Genomic DNA, 15,186 nt, shown 5'->3' on the forward strand with positions numbered 1-15,186 from the left:
TTTCTTAATTGAATTGTTTTTTTATTATTGAGCTGTATGAGTTATTTACATATTTTGGATATTAACCTCTATAGTTTGAAAATATTTTCTCCTATTCCATAGGTTCCCTTTTCATTTTTTTGATTGTTTCTTTTTCTGTGCAGGGACTTTTTAGTTTGATGTAGTCCCACTTATTGATTCTTGCTTTTATTGCTTGTGCTTTTGGTGTCATATCTAAAAAAATCATTGCCAAGACTAGTATAAAGGAGCTTTTTTCTTATGTTTTCTTCTAGAAGTTTTACAGTATCAGGTCTTATGTTTAGTCCATGTCAAGTTAATTTTTGTGAGGGTGTAAGTTAGGGGTCTGATTTCATTCTTCTGCATGTGGTTATCTAGTTTTCCCAACACCATTTGTTGAAGAGACTCTTCTTTCTGCATTGACTCTTCCTGGCTCCCTTGTCAAATATTCATTGACTGTAAATGCAGGGGTTTATTTCTGACTTTTATTCTGTTCCATTGGTGTGTGTGTGTCTATTTTTATGCCCATACCATACTATTTTAATTACTATAGCTTTGTAGTATAGTTTAAAATCAAGAGTGTGATGCCTCCAGCTTTGTTCTTTCTTGTGATTGCTTTGGCTATTTGGTGTCTTTTGTGGTTCCAGACACATTTTAGGATTGTTTATCTATTTCTGTGAAAAAATGCCATTGGAATTTTGATAACAATTGCATTGGATCTATAGATGGCTTTTGGTAGTATGGACATTTTAACAATATTATTTCTTCCAATCCGTTGAACATGGGATATCTTTCCGTTTGTTTGTCTTTAATTTCTTTCCTCCAAGTATTGTAGTTTTCTTTCTTTTTTTAAAGATTTTATTTATTTATTTGAGAGAGAGAGAGAGCACATGGTGGGGGGAGGGTCAGAGGGAGAAGCAGACTCCCTGCTGAGCAGGGAGCCCGATGCGGGACTCGATCCAGGGACTCCAGGATCATGACCTGAGCCGAAGGCAGTCGCTTAACCAACTGAGCCACCCAGGCACCCCAAGTATTGTAGTTTTCATTGTATAGCTCTTTTACCTCCCTGGGTAAATTTACCCTTAAGTATTTTATTACTTTTTTTTTTTTTAAAGATTTTATTTATTTATTTGAGCCAGAGAGAATGAGAGAGAGAGAGAGAGAGCGTAGGGTCAGAGGGAGAAGCAGGCTCCCTGCCGAGCAGGGAGCCCGATGCGGGACTCGATCCAAGGACTCCAGGATCATGACCTGAGCCGAAGGCAGTTGCTTAACCAACTGAGCCACCCAGGCGCCCCAGTATTTTATTACTTTTGATGCTATTGTGAGTGGGATAGTTTTCTTTATTTCTTTCTCCAGATGTTTTTTTTTGTTGTTAATGTACAGAAGTGCCACTGATTTCTCTATATTGATTTTATATCCTGCAACTTTACTGAATTTATTGATTGTTCCAACACTTTTTGTTTGAGTTTACAATTTTCTGTATATAATATATCATCTTCAGATAATGACAGTTTTACTTCTTCCTTTCTGATTTAGATGCCTTTTATTTCTTTATCTTGCCTAATTGCTCTAGCTAGGACTTCAAATATTATGTTGAATAAGAGTGGTGTGAGTGGGCATCCTTGTCTTGCTCCTGATCTTAGAGGAAAAGCTTTCAATTTTTCACTATTGTTTTTGTTTTTATTTGAATTCCCGTTAGTTTCAGGTGTGCAGTATAGTGATCCAACACTTACAATACCCGGTGCTCATCACAACAAGTGTTAGCTGTGGGTTTGTTGTATATGGCCTTTATTATGTTCAGGTATGTTCCTTCTATACTGAATTTGTTGAGGTTTTTATCATGAATGGTTGCTTGCAACCTCCATCTTAACTGTCTCTGGGATAATATGGGAGGCAAAGAAAAACTCAGAGGCCCTTGGGAATAAAGAATGCTACATTGTTTTTGCTGTTCTGCTGAACAAATTAAAAATGACTTCATATGCACTGATATGATACTGGGGTACAGGGAGGAGAAATCTGTATCTTTTGCGGAAAATGTCCTTTCTTTCTTTGCTCTTCATAGGCAGCCCTGGAAGCATTGGATGAACTGGACCTGTTTGGTGTGAAAGGTGGGCCCCAATCAGTTATCCATGTCCTGGCTGATGAAGTACAACACTGCCAGGTAAGAGAATAATGAAGGACATTATAGAAAATGTTATTCTTACCCAGACTCGGGATGAGCATGGCCTTGAGAATAAAGAGACCCGAGAGTACATAATCAGATTTATTACCATGTGCCAAAAATGTATTATCCAAGCTTCCCATGCTGAGATAAGGCTGATATAGCATGAACTATAACATACGTCATAGTCCTGTTCTCTCAGCCGTGTTTATAAAGGAATCTCATCATAGTATGTGGAATTCTCCACTGTTGTCCTATCAAGGGTCTATGGGCTCTGCTCCTTTTCTAAATATACCAAGAGAACAAGAGGTGACTGATTTGAATGTTCTTCTTGATAGTGGCTTTGAAACATTCTCTTGTCCCCAGTTGGCTCTAGGCTTAGATGTTTGGAGATTAGACTGTTTAAGTGGTAAATATGTATCTTCACCTTTGTTTAGGGTTACTCTCTGTATTGAAAGAGTAAGGTTCTTCTCATTGGCAAGATGACTTTGTCCCCATCTTCAAACCCTGATTAGATAACTATGGTGAATATAAACTCATCTTCTCATTTCAAAAATGTGAAATTTTCCTTAGAAAAAACAAATGTCAGCAGTGTGGGAGCTGAGCTTTCCACATCCTGCTTTCTCAGCAGCTGCATTTTCTCTATCTTTATGCTTCAGTGGTTGCTAATGGCACAAGGGGATTGTGGACAGATGATGTTCAGAGTATTCTTTATCCATTAGCAGCTCTTTAAGATTCAGGATTGGGAAGCCTTGAGAGCAGTATTAAGACAAGAGATGATGTACAGAAATAGCTAGTTTTCTAAGCTCTCACTTAGAAATTATTACTGAATTATTATGGAATTCAGTGTTGATTATCATTGAATCATTGTTATGGTATAATGTTTAGATTTTCTCCCGAATGATCCTTTTCCACATAGATCATTTGAAACTAAAGCTGTTAGTTTTATAATCCCAAGTTATTTACTAATGTGCCACTTCTGACTTCCTTTCTTCCTTTTTAGTCTATCCTTAATTCGATACTCCCCCGCGCTTCCACATCCAAAGAGGTAGATGCTAGTCTGCTTTCAGTTATTTCCTTCCCAGCCTTTGCAGTAGAGGATGGCCAGTTGGTAGAGCTCACAAAGCAAGAAATCATCACCAAGCTTCAGGTATGTCCATACGTGCCCTTCTTTTCTTTAAGGCTTTGACTTTAAGGAGAAATTAATGTCGTTGGGGGCTTCAAGTCAGTGATTTAACCAAATGATCAGGGTTAACACCCCCAGTAATAGAACATATTGACCAGTGTGGTATCTCTGCAAACAGTGCATTATCTCAGTCTAATCATGAGAAAACATCAGACAAAACCAAATTGAGGGACATTCTACAGAATAATGGATGATCTCTTCAAAAGCGTCAAAGTGATGAGAAACAAGGAAAGACTGAGGAACTGTCACAGATTGGAAGAGACTAAAGAGACGTGACAACTGAATGCAGTAGGATCCTGAAATGGGTTTTGGAAGGGAAAAAAGCCATTAGTGGAAAAACTGGAGAAATCCAAAGAAGTTTTGTACTTTGGGTAATAGTGTTGTACCAAGATTAATTTTTTAGTTTTGATAAATGTTCTACAGTTATGTAAGATGTTAATATAAAGGAACAGTGGATGAAGGGTAATGGGGACTCTGTACTATTTTTGCAACTCTTCTGTAAGTCTCAAATTATCTCAAAATTTAACAAAAAAATGGGGCACCTGGGTGGCTCAGTTGGTTAAGCGACTGCCTTCGGCTCAGGTCATGATCCTGGAGTCCCTGGATCGAGTCCCGCATCGGGCTCCCTGCTCAGCAGGGAGCCTGCTTCTGCCTCTGACCCTCCCCCCTCTCATGTGCTCTCTCTCTCTCTCATTCTCTCTGTCTCAAATAAATAAATAAAATCTTAAAAAAAAAATTTAACAAAAAATATGTTGTCTTTTTTTAAAAAAAAAAGCCTGTTGCTCTCTTATGAGCTCTGTGAACAGGACCACATAGATTAGTAATTGGGCTGTTACAGACTTACCCTATGGTGGAAAGTGATGGAGAGGATAATATTAGAAACTCTGCTTTAGGAAAAAGCCTGTAACTTAGCCCTCACTTGAACTCACATTGATTGCTGAAATCAGTTTCTGCTGCTGAGCTGATATCAGAGGTTTTTTTAAAGAAATTACATTTTATTATTTTTTAAATCCTGTATCTGTGTTGGTGATAGGTCGGCACGTGTAGCTGTTGCAAAGGATGTATTTCTGATGCATTATATGACTGTACCAATGTACATGCTTCTGATTTTTTTTCTCTGCATTCCCAGGGGCGTTATGGTTGCTGTCGCTTTCTACGAGATGGATATAAAACTCCTAAAGAGGTAGATTTCTTTTCCCCAAAATGAGTCCACGGTAGAATGGTCACTACTGTCCACGGTCTCATTCAGAGAAAATACTTGATGTATTATATGTTGGCTAACTGAACATAATAAAAAAAATACTCAAAAGAGAAAATACTTAACTCACTGGTGGTACTTAAAATAATCACTCAATAGGATAACAATAACTCATGTTTGCTACCTTCGTTGGGCTTAGTTGCCAAGTTCTGTTTGTGAGCCTTTATGGATTAAATAAAATAGAGGAAGGTGCAATTCTTCCACTTCTTGCAGCTGGTTGGTTTCAGGAAAGAGCTACTGATAGATCCTTAAATCAGTGGATGAGAGTTTAAGCAGAAACAGAATATTTGAATAGTCTCAAAGTATCTCCCTCCCCAATATTTCATAATTACAAAGGGGAAAAGCTTTCCTTTGTTAGGTCTTCCTGGCCCTCTTCCATCTCTTGCAGTTGGTTAGTTCTAAACAGAACCTGATCTTGAAAAGTTAACATCCTTCTGTTCCACTTGTCAAAAGTTCTCCACGGAATTATCAATGGAGAAAATTAAGTATTATTAAAGGGAATGAATGGTCAAGAAGGAGCACTTCACTGGCAATGTAAACGTTGTTTAGGGCTTTTTTTAATCATCGAGCTCAAACTCTTCTGGTCTACTTCCCTTCTTCCACTTTATTCTTTAGCCCTGTTGATTTCTAGCTCTACCAATCTATTAAAATTACACTCTGAAATATCATCAGAATCTCCCAAGTGATCATTCCAATAGCCTTTACCCCATCCTTATTATACTTGACTTCTCTGTCGTACATTACTGTTCCCTACCCCTCCGTTTTCTTGAAATTCTTTTCCCATTTACTTTATACAACACTACACTATCCTAATTCTCTTTTTGTTCTTTCCTCACCGAACTATGAGGGTTTACCAAGATTCTGTTCTTGGGTCCTTTGTTCACTGTATGTAGGTGCTACATCTGTAACTTGTGCTTCAAGTGTCACCTCTACAAGAATGATTCCCAAACCCTCATCTCTTGCTGTCCTTGTAAACATTTCTGTTTGTATGTTCTGCTGCTACCTCAAACTTAACATATAAAATCACACTCATGTTTATTGTAAATGAATCTCACTTCTTCATATACCTGCCTATGGTATCATTCTTATCCCAGTTCTACTAGTTACAAGTCACATCACAAAGTACTCGCTGAGGGAGGGGGAGTATGTAATGCCCTGCCTTCTCCGAAACAAACTATCAGAAGTGAAAGGCTGTATTGTGAGACCTCCGAACAAAAGACGTATGGCCGACTTTGCAGTGATAAGATAGACTTTTTTGTGTTTTTACCAGGATCCCAGTCGCCTATATTATGAACCATCTGAGCTGAAGTTATTTGAAAACATTGAGTGTGAATGGCCACTGTTCTGGACATACTTTATCCTCGATGGGGTCTTCAGTGGCAATGCGGAACAGGTAATATGCCAGAGAAACTTTCCAGAAGAATGGGTTTTAGTATGTCTTCGTCTTTCAGTTAATGGCTGTGCTGACCCTGTGACCAAATGGAATTCTTCCCTAATAGGGAAGAAACAGAGTCTTCTAGAGTCTTCTAGAGACTAGTACTTGAGGGTACTAGGTTAAGAGTTGGAAGGCCTTTATATTGCCATCACTCAGACTTGGCTTTTAACAAACATAGACAGCAAAATAGCAAGCCCTGTCCACTTGCCTCAGTTGTTACAGGTGCTTGAGTTTACTTCCTGGCTTTGTGTATATATATATTTTAATAAATCTTGGAAATGATGTTCTGACTTTAGCCCCCCAAAACAACAACAACCCATTTATACCTTGTCCTTGCCCCCCAAAACATGGTCATCATCGCTTTTTTGAGCTACATGAATAAAGTAATTTAGAAACCATCATTGGAAAATAGTGAGACTGGGAGATTTAATCAAGGAAGTTTAGTGTCAGGCATTCTACAAATTGGCTATGGTCTAAACTTGGACATAAATCCAACACATTTGGAAGTCACTTATACTTGGCTACATAAAACGCAATTTTGTGTAATTTGAATGCTTTGGCCAATATTAATCTGTAACTGCCAATATGAGTTTAAATAATAGGGTTACACCAAAGTTTCAGGGGCCACAAAGTGCTGTTCTACTCTAAATTTCAGTAAATTAAAGGATATCCCTTTTTGAGAAATCAAATAAGATAAGCAGTAATAGAAATAACCCACCCTATTTTGACCACCCTATTTTGATTCTGCCATTTTTCTCAGACCTCAAATTCCACAGGATTATTTATCAAAAACTTTTCTTGCTCAAAGAAAGATGTATTTATCAAATGTGCCTACGCCTACTAAGTACAAAGCACATTCAGGTTTTTTGGACTCTGGGGGTGGGGGAAAGAGTTGGGAAATCTGGATTCTTTTTTATTCTTTTTTTTCTGGCTTCCCTCCTGACTCTTTTTTTTTTTTAAGATTTTATTTATTTATTTGAGACAGAGAGAGAGCACAAGTGGGGAGGAGGGTCAGAGGGAGAGGGAGAAACAGACTCCCCAGTGAGCAGGGAGCCCGACGCGGGGTTCGATCCCAGGACCCTGGGATCATGATCTAAGCCCAAGTCAGATGCTTAACTGACTGAGCCACCCAGGTGCCCCATTCCCTCCCAACTCTTGAGTAGCCCAAATATAGTCATTGACTTCTTCAGATTCTCTGTATACAATGGAAATAGTTTTTCACTCTTCTTTAAAGAAGATGTCTCTAAAGTTTTTTTTTTTTTTTTTTAATTTCACAGATGAAGATATGCCATAAGCACAAGGGACAGTCAGTTCGGCTATAATAAGACATACATGTTTCTTGAAAATCACCATGCTCTGCATATTTGAGAAATAAAAACTATAGGGCTCCTGGGAAAATGAGGTTGGGACACAACATTTTAAAAGTTTGCCAGAGGGCTCCTGGGTGGCTCAGTTGGTTAAGCATCTGCCTTCGGCTCAGGTCATGATCCCAGGGTCCTGGGATCAAGTCCCACGTTGGGCTCTCTGCTCAGCGGGGAGCCTGCTTCTCCCTCTCCCTCTGTCTGCAGCTCTGCCTACTTGTGCTCTCTCGCTCTCTCTCTGTCAAATAAATTAAAAAAAAGAAGTTTGCCAGAAATACATACAAAACGATAGGAACCTGATAAACACAGCATCATAACTTTATGCATGTGAGATGGTTAAGAAGTACATAAATACTACAATAAATATGGCACTTGTAGCTTTAAAAAGACCTTAGGTTTGCTCGTGGGTATGTGCACCCTCGGTCCTGCCAGCTCACCTGACGGGCTCCCATGCCCGCCACCCTGTGTGCCAGAGGAAGGGAACAAGAAAGATGGCAAAAGAGTGAGGGGAAGGAGAAAAAGAACATAGAGCAGACAGGACGAATACAAAATAAACTGAGGAGAAAGGGGAAGAAATGAAAGAGAAGGGAAGGCACACAGTCAGGCAGCAGCTCAGGAGTGATTATGAACCGGTAGAAGGAGTGTTCCCTGAACTCAGACAAAAAGTTCTAACCCGGAATGTGGATGGGTGGGGTTCATTGCCGTCCTGAGGCACGTCCATGTGCGTGTTTTGGGTATTCTTACAGGGGCTCAGTTCAGCTGAGTGTACTCTCAGGTCAAGACTGTGCATAAACACATGTCAAATCTGGGTGATGCTCAAATCATTCCGTCATACATCAGACGCATTGGAATAAATGTGTGCTTTCAAAACGACTGTGATAGCAGAACTGACTGTTTTTTCCACCATAAATTATAGTGGGTTTTTTTTTCCTTTTTGTGTTTTGGTGTTTGCTTTTTATGTATTACTAATCTAATCTACAGCAAATTGTTAAGCAAAAAATGTGAACTTCACTACAAGAGAAACTTATTTTAGCAGTTAAATTCAGTTTTTAAAGCCAGTACATGTAAAGGCAAGAAGCTGTATTTCGAGTAGTGGATAAAAACAGGCCTGTGGGGCTCCTGGGTGGCTCAGTCGGTTAAGCAACTGCCTTTGGCTCAGGTCATGATCCCGGGGTTACAGGAACAAGCTCCACGTCAGGCTCCCTGCTCAGTGCGGAGTCTGCTTCTCCCTCTGCCTGCCACTCCCCCTGCTTGTGCGCTCTCTCACTCTCTCTCTCTCTGTCAAATAAATAAATAAAATATTAAACAAACAAACAAACAAAAAACAGGCCTGCGGAGGCAGGCTGACTTGGGCTCAAGTCTAGGCTCAACCTTACACTTGCTGTGTGATCTTCCACAAATTCATAACCTCTTTGAGCCTTACTTTTTCAGGAAAAAAAGGCTTTAATTGCATATACCTCCTAGGATGGTTATTAAAATTAAAGGTGTTCTATACAACTAATGAATCATTGAACATTATGTCAAAAACGAATGATGTATTATATGTTGGCTAATTGAATTTAAATTAAAAAAATCAAATGTGTTAAAGCACACAAAATTTCTAGCATAGTATCTGGCCTGTAATAAGCATTTAGTAAATGCTACTCTCCTTTCTTCTCCCTTTCACCAGGTGAACATGCTCCTTTGCAACAGGAACTTCTTTGGCTACAACCCTCCCTGAGATCCCCAAAGGGAACTCTATAAACTTTTTTCTCCCTTTCTTTTATCTACAGGTTGAAGAATATAGAGAGGCTCTTGAAGCAGTCCTCATTAAGGGCAAAAACGGAGTCCCACTCTTGCCAGAGCTGTACAGTGTTCCTCCAGACAGGGTGAGTTGGACAGTGCCTTAATAACATGGAGCTGGGAGAAGGAGAGCCGGACTTCAACGGGACTGCCTCATTTGAGTCAGACAATTTTTAATTTTCTGATTTTAATGTTCTAAAACTTTGTCTTTTGGTATAAGATGATGAAAATATGATTTTAGGCCTTTGAAAAGAAATTTTTAAAGCAGTCTCAGGTATTGCGCCATTGCATAGTGAGACAAGAGTAAGACCAAACGTTAACAATGGTAGTTTCATGGGCGTATTACTTACCCTCAGACTCATCAAGATGCATACATTAAATACATAGGGCCTTTTTATATGTCAACCATACCTCAATGTTTAAAAAAAAATTAATTGTTCAGAAATTGATTTTTTTAAAAAGACCAAACCTTAAAGTTGAGAATGATACGGAGTTCAGTAGGCAGAACTAGAGCGGTGTTCTGTGCGAACTCTCAGGATTTGGTATTCTCTGCTTTGAGGCCAGTAATCTGGGATTGTTTGAGTAGATCAGGCTTGGAAAATGAAGTATGTCCTCATTTCCCCACAATGCCAGTTGGGAGTGCCATTGTTCCTCTTCTCCATTACGAAGGAGCATTAGCCATGGGAGAGTTGCAGTCTTGCATTCTGGTGGAGATGGATGGAATAAGCTACTAGCAGCATTGGCAGCATCACCTGAGAGCTTGTTAGAAATGCAGATCTCAGGCCTTCCTCCACACCTACTCGGTCAGAATCTGCCTTTGGACAAGGTCCTTAGGTGATTTGTATGTACACACATTTAGAGGAGCCCTTCCCTAGACTGTAGTCATAGTGCTGGACTTTTCAGTGCATTGCATATGTAACTGTTCTATAGGGTATGAGTCACAATCCAGATTCAGCCTTTTTGTTGTCTAGTATCTTTAACCTTCTATCACCTTTTGTGTGGCTTCTTTATCTTTTCTTTTAGGTTGATGAAGAATATCAAAATCCTCACACTGTGGACCGAGTCCCCATGGGGAAGTTGCCTCATATGTGGGGTCAGTCTCTGTACATCTTAGGAAGTTTGATGGCAGAGGTAAGGGGAAACTTCAAGGCTCTTCCACTTTTTTTCTCCTTTAGTCATTATAATAATGAGATTTGTGAGTAGCTCATTAAATCTGGATCTGTCTTTTGCCTTTTATATTCTGCCTTAATTATATATTTTCCTCCAGGTCAGGTCCTTAGAGTGGGAGCAGTGCCAATCCTTGACAAAAATCTTTTCCCCCTGGCAACTATGTCTCTCATACTGCCCAGGGCTTCCTACCTTGACACTACTTGGAGCTGCTCTCGGATCAGGGCCTCAATCTGGCCCTTTCAAAACAACCCCCTACCAGTGCCTTGCCTCGTGACTGATGCATGCACCTGTGCTTGATAGTAATGATGACTGATAATGGATTTAAGTACTAACTTTTTCAAGCAACATAATGTTTCATTATCTAATTGAGTAAACTGATAAGATAATTTTAGGCATCAAGAAAAGTGGTTGGGAACATTGTTTTTAAAAATTTATTGTTTGCGTACTTTTTGCTGTGGGGCTCTTTAAATGTTTTTTATGTTAAATTCGGTTGAAACAGTCCCATTTTTTGGCTTTTTTAAAAAAGATTATTTATTTTAGAGAGAGCGTGCAAGCAGGGGGAGGGGCAGAGGGAGAGGGAGAGAAGTCCTCAAGCAGATTCCCCGCTAAGCACGGAGCCCCCACACAGGGCTTGATCCCAGGACCCCAGATCATGATCTGAGCCAAAATCAAGAGTCAGATGCTCAATGACTGAGCCACCCAGGCGCCCCTTGGTTGAAACAGCTGTCAGTGAAGCACTTGGGAATTTTGTCCTTAATGCCCAGCTTTTTTTGAAATTGTGAGCTATAGTAAGGGTTCTCTTTCTCAAAGTTTTCCAGATTTACTGACAAATCTACTTCCCCATTATAGGTTATTATGGTAAGCTATAACTGAGGCTCCTAGAAGATCCAAGGTGGGACTTAGCTATCCTTTCTGGGTCAGACTCTTTGACCTGTTTATGTATGACTATTTTCTGCAGCTGTTTCTGTTCACTCTGTTTTGGGTTTTTTCTCAGTTTTACTGAGATATAATTGACATACATCAATGTGAATTTCAGGTGTACAGCATAAAGGTTTGATTATCTTTAGTTGATGTTATGAATAATGTAGCAATAATGAGCAGAAAGATCTGTTTAAAATAATCCTGACCTGATGACTTTCTCATTCAATGCTATAAAGAAATTAAATATGTGAAAAAGGAGGAGATGAATGGCATTTTTAAGGGTAAAATGGGTGAGTTCATCCCGTTTCATCAAGGACAGAAATTCAAGTCAAAAGATATCCGCTGGGGCATCTGGGTCTCAGTCAGTTGAGCATCTGACTCTTGGTTTCAGCTCAGGTTATGATCTCAGGGTCCTGGGATCGAGCCCTATGTTGGGCTCTGTGCTCAGTGCAGAGTCTGCTGGAAATTCTCTCCCTTTCCCTCTGCTCCTCCCCCTGCCCTCCTTCCCCCCCCCCAAACAAATAAATAAAATCTTTTTTAAAAAAGATATTTGCTGAGCAGGACGTATAGCAGTCACATGAATAAATGAGAAAACAAGACTTCAATTATTGATAATAAGCATTGTGGTCTGATGGTCTAATTATATACATTCAGAGAGCAGGTGGAAGCGTAACTAAAAAAATCTTTGGGCTTATCACTTGTACCTCCTCTGTTTCCAACAAAAAACTTGTGGCCATCACTAGAAATTAATTCCAGATGAAATTAATTTGGATGTGAATTCAGGAGTTCAAACATGTTTTATATAGTGAAGGTATTCTTTTCCTTTCCATACCTGCCTCTCACATGTTATAGGGCAGGTTTTTGACACTGGTATATTGTTTCTCCTCAAACATTAGCTTTTTCTTTGAGAAATAGTAACCTGTCTTTTTATGGTTTTTCTTTAGGGATTTTTAGCTCCTGGAGAAATTGATCCCCTGAATCGAAGGTTTTCTACAGTACCAAAGCCAGATGTTGTGGTTCAAGGTATGGATTCTTATTCCCAGCAGCAGAAACTTTATATTAACAATCTGTTTTGGACCAGTAAATGATGGTGTTATTGTTCATCTCATGGGTTTTGTTAGGCCTCAAAAAGTATAGGTGACCTTGGTTCTTTTTGGTTTCAAGATTGCTATTAATCTTAATCATGAACAAATGCTTAATAAATGATGTTATTTGGCACTCTTAACCACTTCTTACTTCTAGAAACTCTTTTCAATTGTCATGATATTGTAGCCTTTAGATTTTCTCTGCTTTCTTTCTGAACATTCCTTCTGTGCTTTTTCTGTTAGTATTCCTTTCTTCTCATGCCCTTTTAATGGTTGTGTACTTAATCTTATACTGTTGTCTGTCTGTATTTACACTCTGTGTTAGTTTGCTAGTGTGGCCTCCTTCATAATACATTTGCTTCCATGGATCCAACTATTCCTTCTTTGGAGAGTACTGGAAACCTTTATTTTTTGTTCCTAACAATTAACTTAAATTTTGAGGTATCTACTCTATGCAAAACGCTGGGCTAAGCTCTATAAACATTATAAGAATTCTAGTCCCAATATCTATAAAACATCTTTATCACTGATAGTTCAAATGCAAAATTGACCTCTTTTGTCTCCATCCCATCCTTTCCCCCTCCCATGAAAAGCAGATCTTTCTACCCTCCTTATCTCTTGTAATGAGCTCACTATTATTTTAGTCTCCTAGGATATAAAGTTCCAAGTGATTTTTGACTCTCCAACGACACAATCCAGTATGGTACTAAGCTCCTATAAAACGTCTCTAGTCACTTGACTTTCGGGTTGGTGCTATATGGGAAATAATCCTGTGTATTTTACTCTTCCCTTCCCATGAGACACTTCGTTCTCCTTTGAGGCTTATGCCATCTGGCTGTATTGATCTCCTGGTTGCTCTAATTTATTCATTTAGCTTACAGACTTCCTCTTCTTCCCCAATTCCTGCCATAGTGCTAGATTTCAGCATCATAATAAGTGCCATCTAACATTTTAGCCTCAAAATTCTTGGATACCCATAATCCTAGTGGCATTTCCCTCCACCTCTGTGTTACCTACTCATTTTGAGGACCAAACTTTGGAACTGTTCCACCTCATATATCTTTGATTCCAGAAAATTCCAGTTTATGGTCATAGCTATATATTATTTCAGTTCTCCTTTCTACCCATGGTGCTTGTCTCTATTTTCTCTGAGTCTGCTCTTCCCTATTTGCTGATCATTTAAGTATCTTAATCACCCATGCACCATAATTCTACTACACCCACCAGAAAAATCATAGCCCCACATCAATCCTTACAGTCTGCATTTTCTTTTTCTACTAAGTTTTTTATTTTAATTCCAGTATAGTTAACATATAATGTTATATTAGAATCGGATGTACAATATAGTGATTCAACCATCTTATACATTACTCAGTGCTCATCATGATAAGTATACTCTTTAATCCCCATCACCTATTTCAACCATCCCCCCCCTACCAACCTCCCCTCTGGTAACCATTAGTTTGTTCTCTATAATTAAGGGTCTCTTTCTTGGTTTGTCTCTCTCTTTTTTTTTCCTTTGCTTTTTGTTTTATTTCTTAAATTCCACATATGAGTAAAATCATATGGTATTTCTCTTTCTCTGACTGACTTATTTCATTTAGCAGTATACTCCCTAGCTCCATCCATGTTGTCACAAATGGCAAGATTTCATTCTTTTCTATGGCTAAATAATATTCTATTGTATATATACACACACATATATATAATGGAATTATATATGTGTATATATGTATATATATATGCATGTATAATGAAATTATACATATGTATATGTTTAATGGAATATTATTCAGCCATAAAAAAGAATGAAATCTTGCCATCTATATATGTAAATATATGAAATCTTGCTATATATATGTGTATACCACCTCTTCTTTATATATTCATCTATCAATGGACATTTGGACTGCTTCCATATGTGGCTATTGTAGATAATGCTGCCATAACATAAGGGTGCATGTATCCCTTCGAATTAGTATTTTTATATTCTTTGGTTAAATACCCAGTACTGTGATTACTGGATCATAGGGTATTTTTTTCTATTTTTAACTTTTTAAAGAAACTCCATACTGTTTTCCACAGTAGCTACAGCAGTTTGCATTCCCACCAACAGTGCAAGAGCATTCCTTTTTCTCTACATCTCAACAGCACTTGTTACTTATGTTTTTGATTTTAGCCATTCTGACAGGTATGAGGTGATTATCTCATCGTAGGTTTGCCTTGCATTTCCCTGATGATGAGTGATGTTGAACATCTTTTCATGTGTCTGTTGGCCATCTGTATGTCTTCTTTGGAGAAAGGTCTGTTTATGTCTTCTGCCCATTTTTTAATTGGATTATGTGTTTTTTGGGTCTTGACTTAGATCAGTTCTTTATATATTTTTATACTAACCCTTTATCAGATATGTCATTTGCAAATATCCTCTCCCATTCAGTAGCTTGTCTTTTAGCTTTGTTGATTGTTTCCTTCACTGTGCAGAAGCTTCTTATTTTGATGGAGTTACAATAGTTTATTTTTGCTTTTGTTTTCCTTGCCTCTGCAGACATATCTAGAGAGAAGTTGCTATGGCCTAGGTCAAAGAGGTTGCTGCCTGTGTTCTCCTGTAGGATTTTGGTGGTTTCCTGTCTCACATTTAGTTCTTCAATCCATTTTGAGTTTATTTTTGTGTATGGTGTAAGAAAGTGATCCAGTTCCATTCTTTTGCATGTAGCCGTCCAGCTTTCCTAGTACCATTTATTAAAGAGACTGTCTTTTTCCCACTGGATATTCTTTCCTCCTTTGTTGAAGATTAACTGACCATATAATTAAGTTTATTTCTGAGTTTTCT

General features: G+C 38.6%; 1 protein-coding gene across 6 annotated transcripts in view; it reads left to right on the forward strand.

Annotated features, from left to right (window-relative positions):
• The window catches only part of PHKA1 (phosphorylase kinase regulatory subunit alpha 1), a 139,669-nt gene that overhangs the window by 37,211 nt on the left and 87,272 nt on the right, over window positions 1–15,186 (forward strand). For all 6 annotated transcript variants that reach the window (XM_044911546.1, XM_044911548.1, XM_044911547.1 and 3 more), the window contains exons 7-13: window positions 2,060–2,158; window positions 3,162–3,308; window positions 4,474–4,527; window positions 5,873–5,995; window positions 9,171–9,266; window positions 10,204–10,311; window positions 12,216–12,294. In XM_044911546.1, coding sequence (XP_044767481.1) covers window positions 2,060–2,158; window positions 3,162–3,308; window positions 4,474–4,527; window positions 5,873–5,995; window positions 9,171–9,266; window positions 10,204–10,311; window positions 12,216–12,294 — 706 coding nt within the window. The remainder of the gene's footprint in view (window positions 1–2,059; window positions 2,159–3,161; window positions 3,309–4,473; window positions 4,528–5,872; window positions 5,996–9,170; window positions 9,267–10,203; window positions 10,312–12,215; window positions 12,295–15,186) is intronic.

This window comes from Neomonachus schauinslandi, chromosome X (genome assembly GCF_002201575.2).
Source record: "Neomonachus schauinslandi chromosome X, ASM220157v2, whole genome shotgun sequence".
Taxonomy (NCBI): domain Eukaryota; kingdom Metazoa; phylum Chordata; class Mammalia; order Carnivora; family Phocidae; genus Neomonachus; species Neomonachus schauinslandi.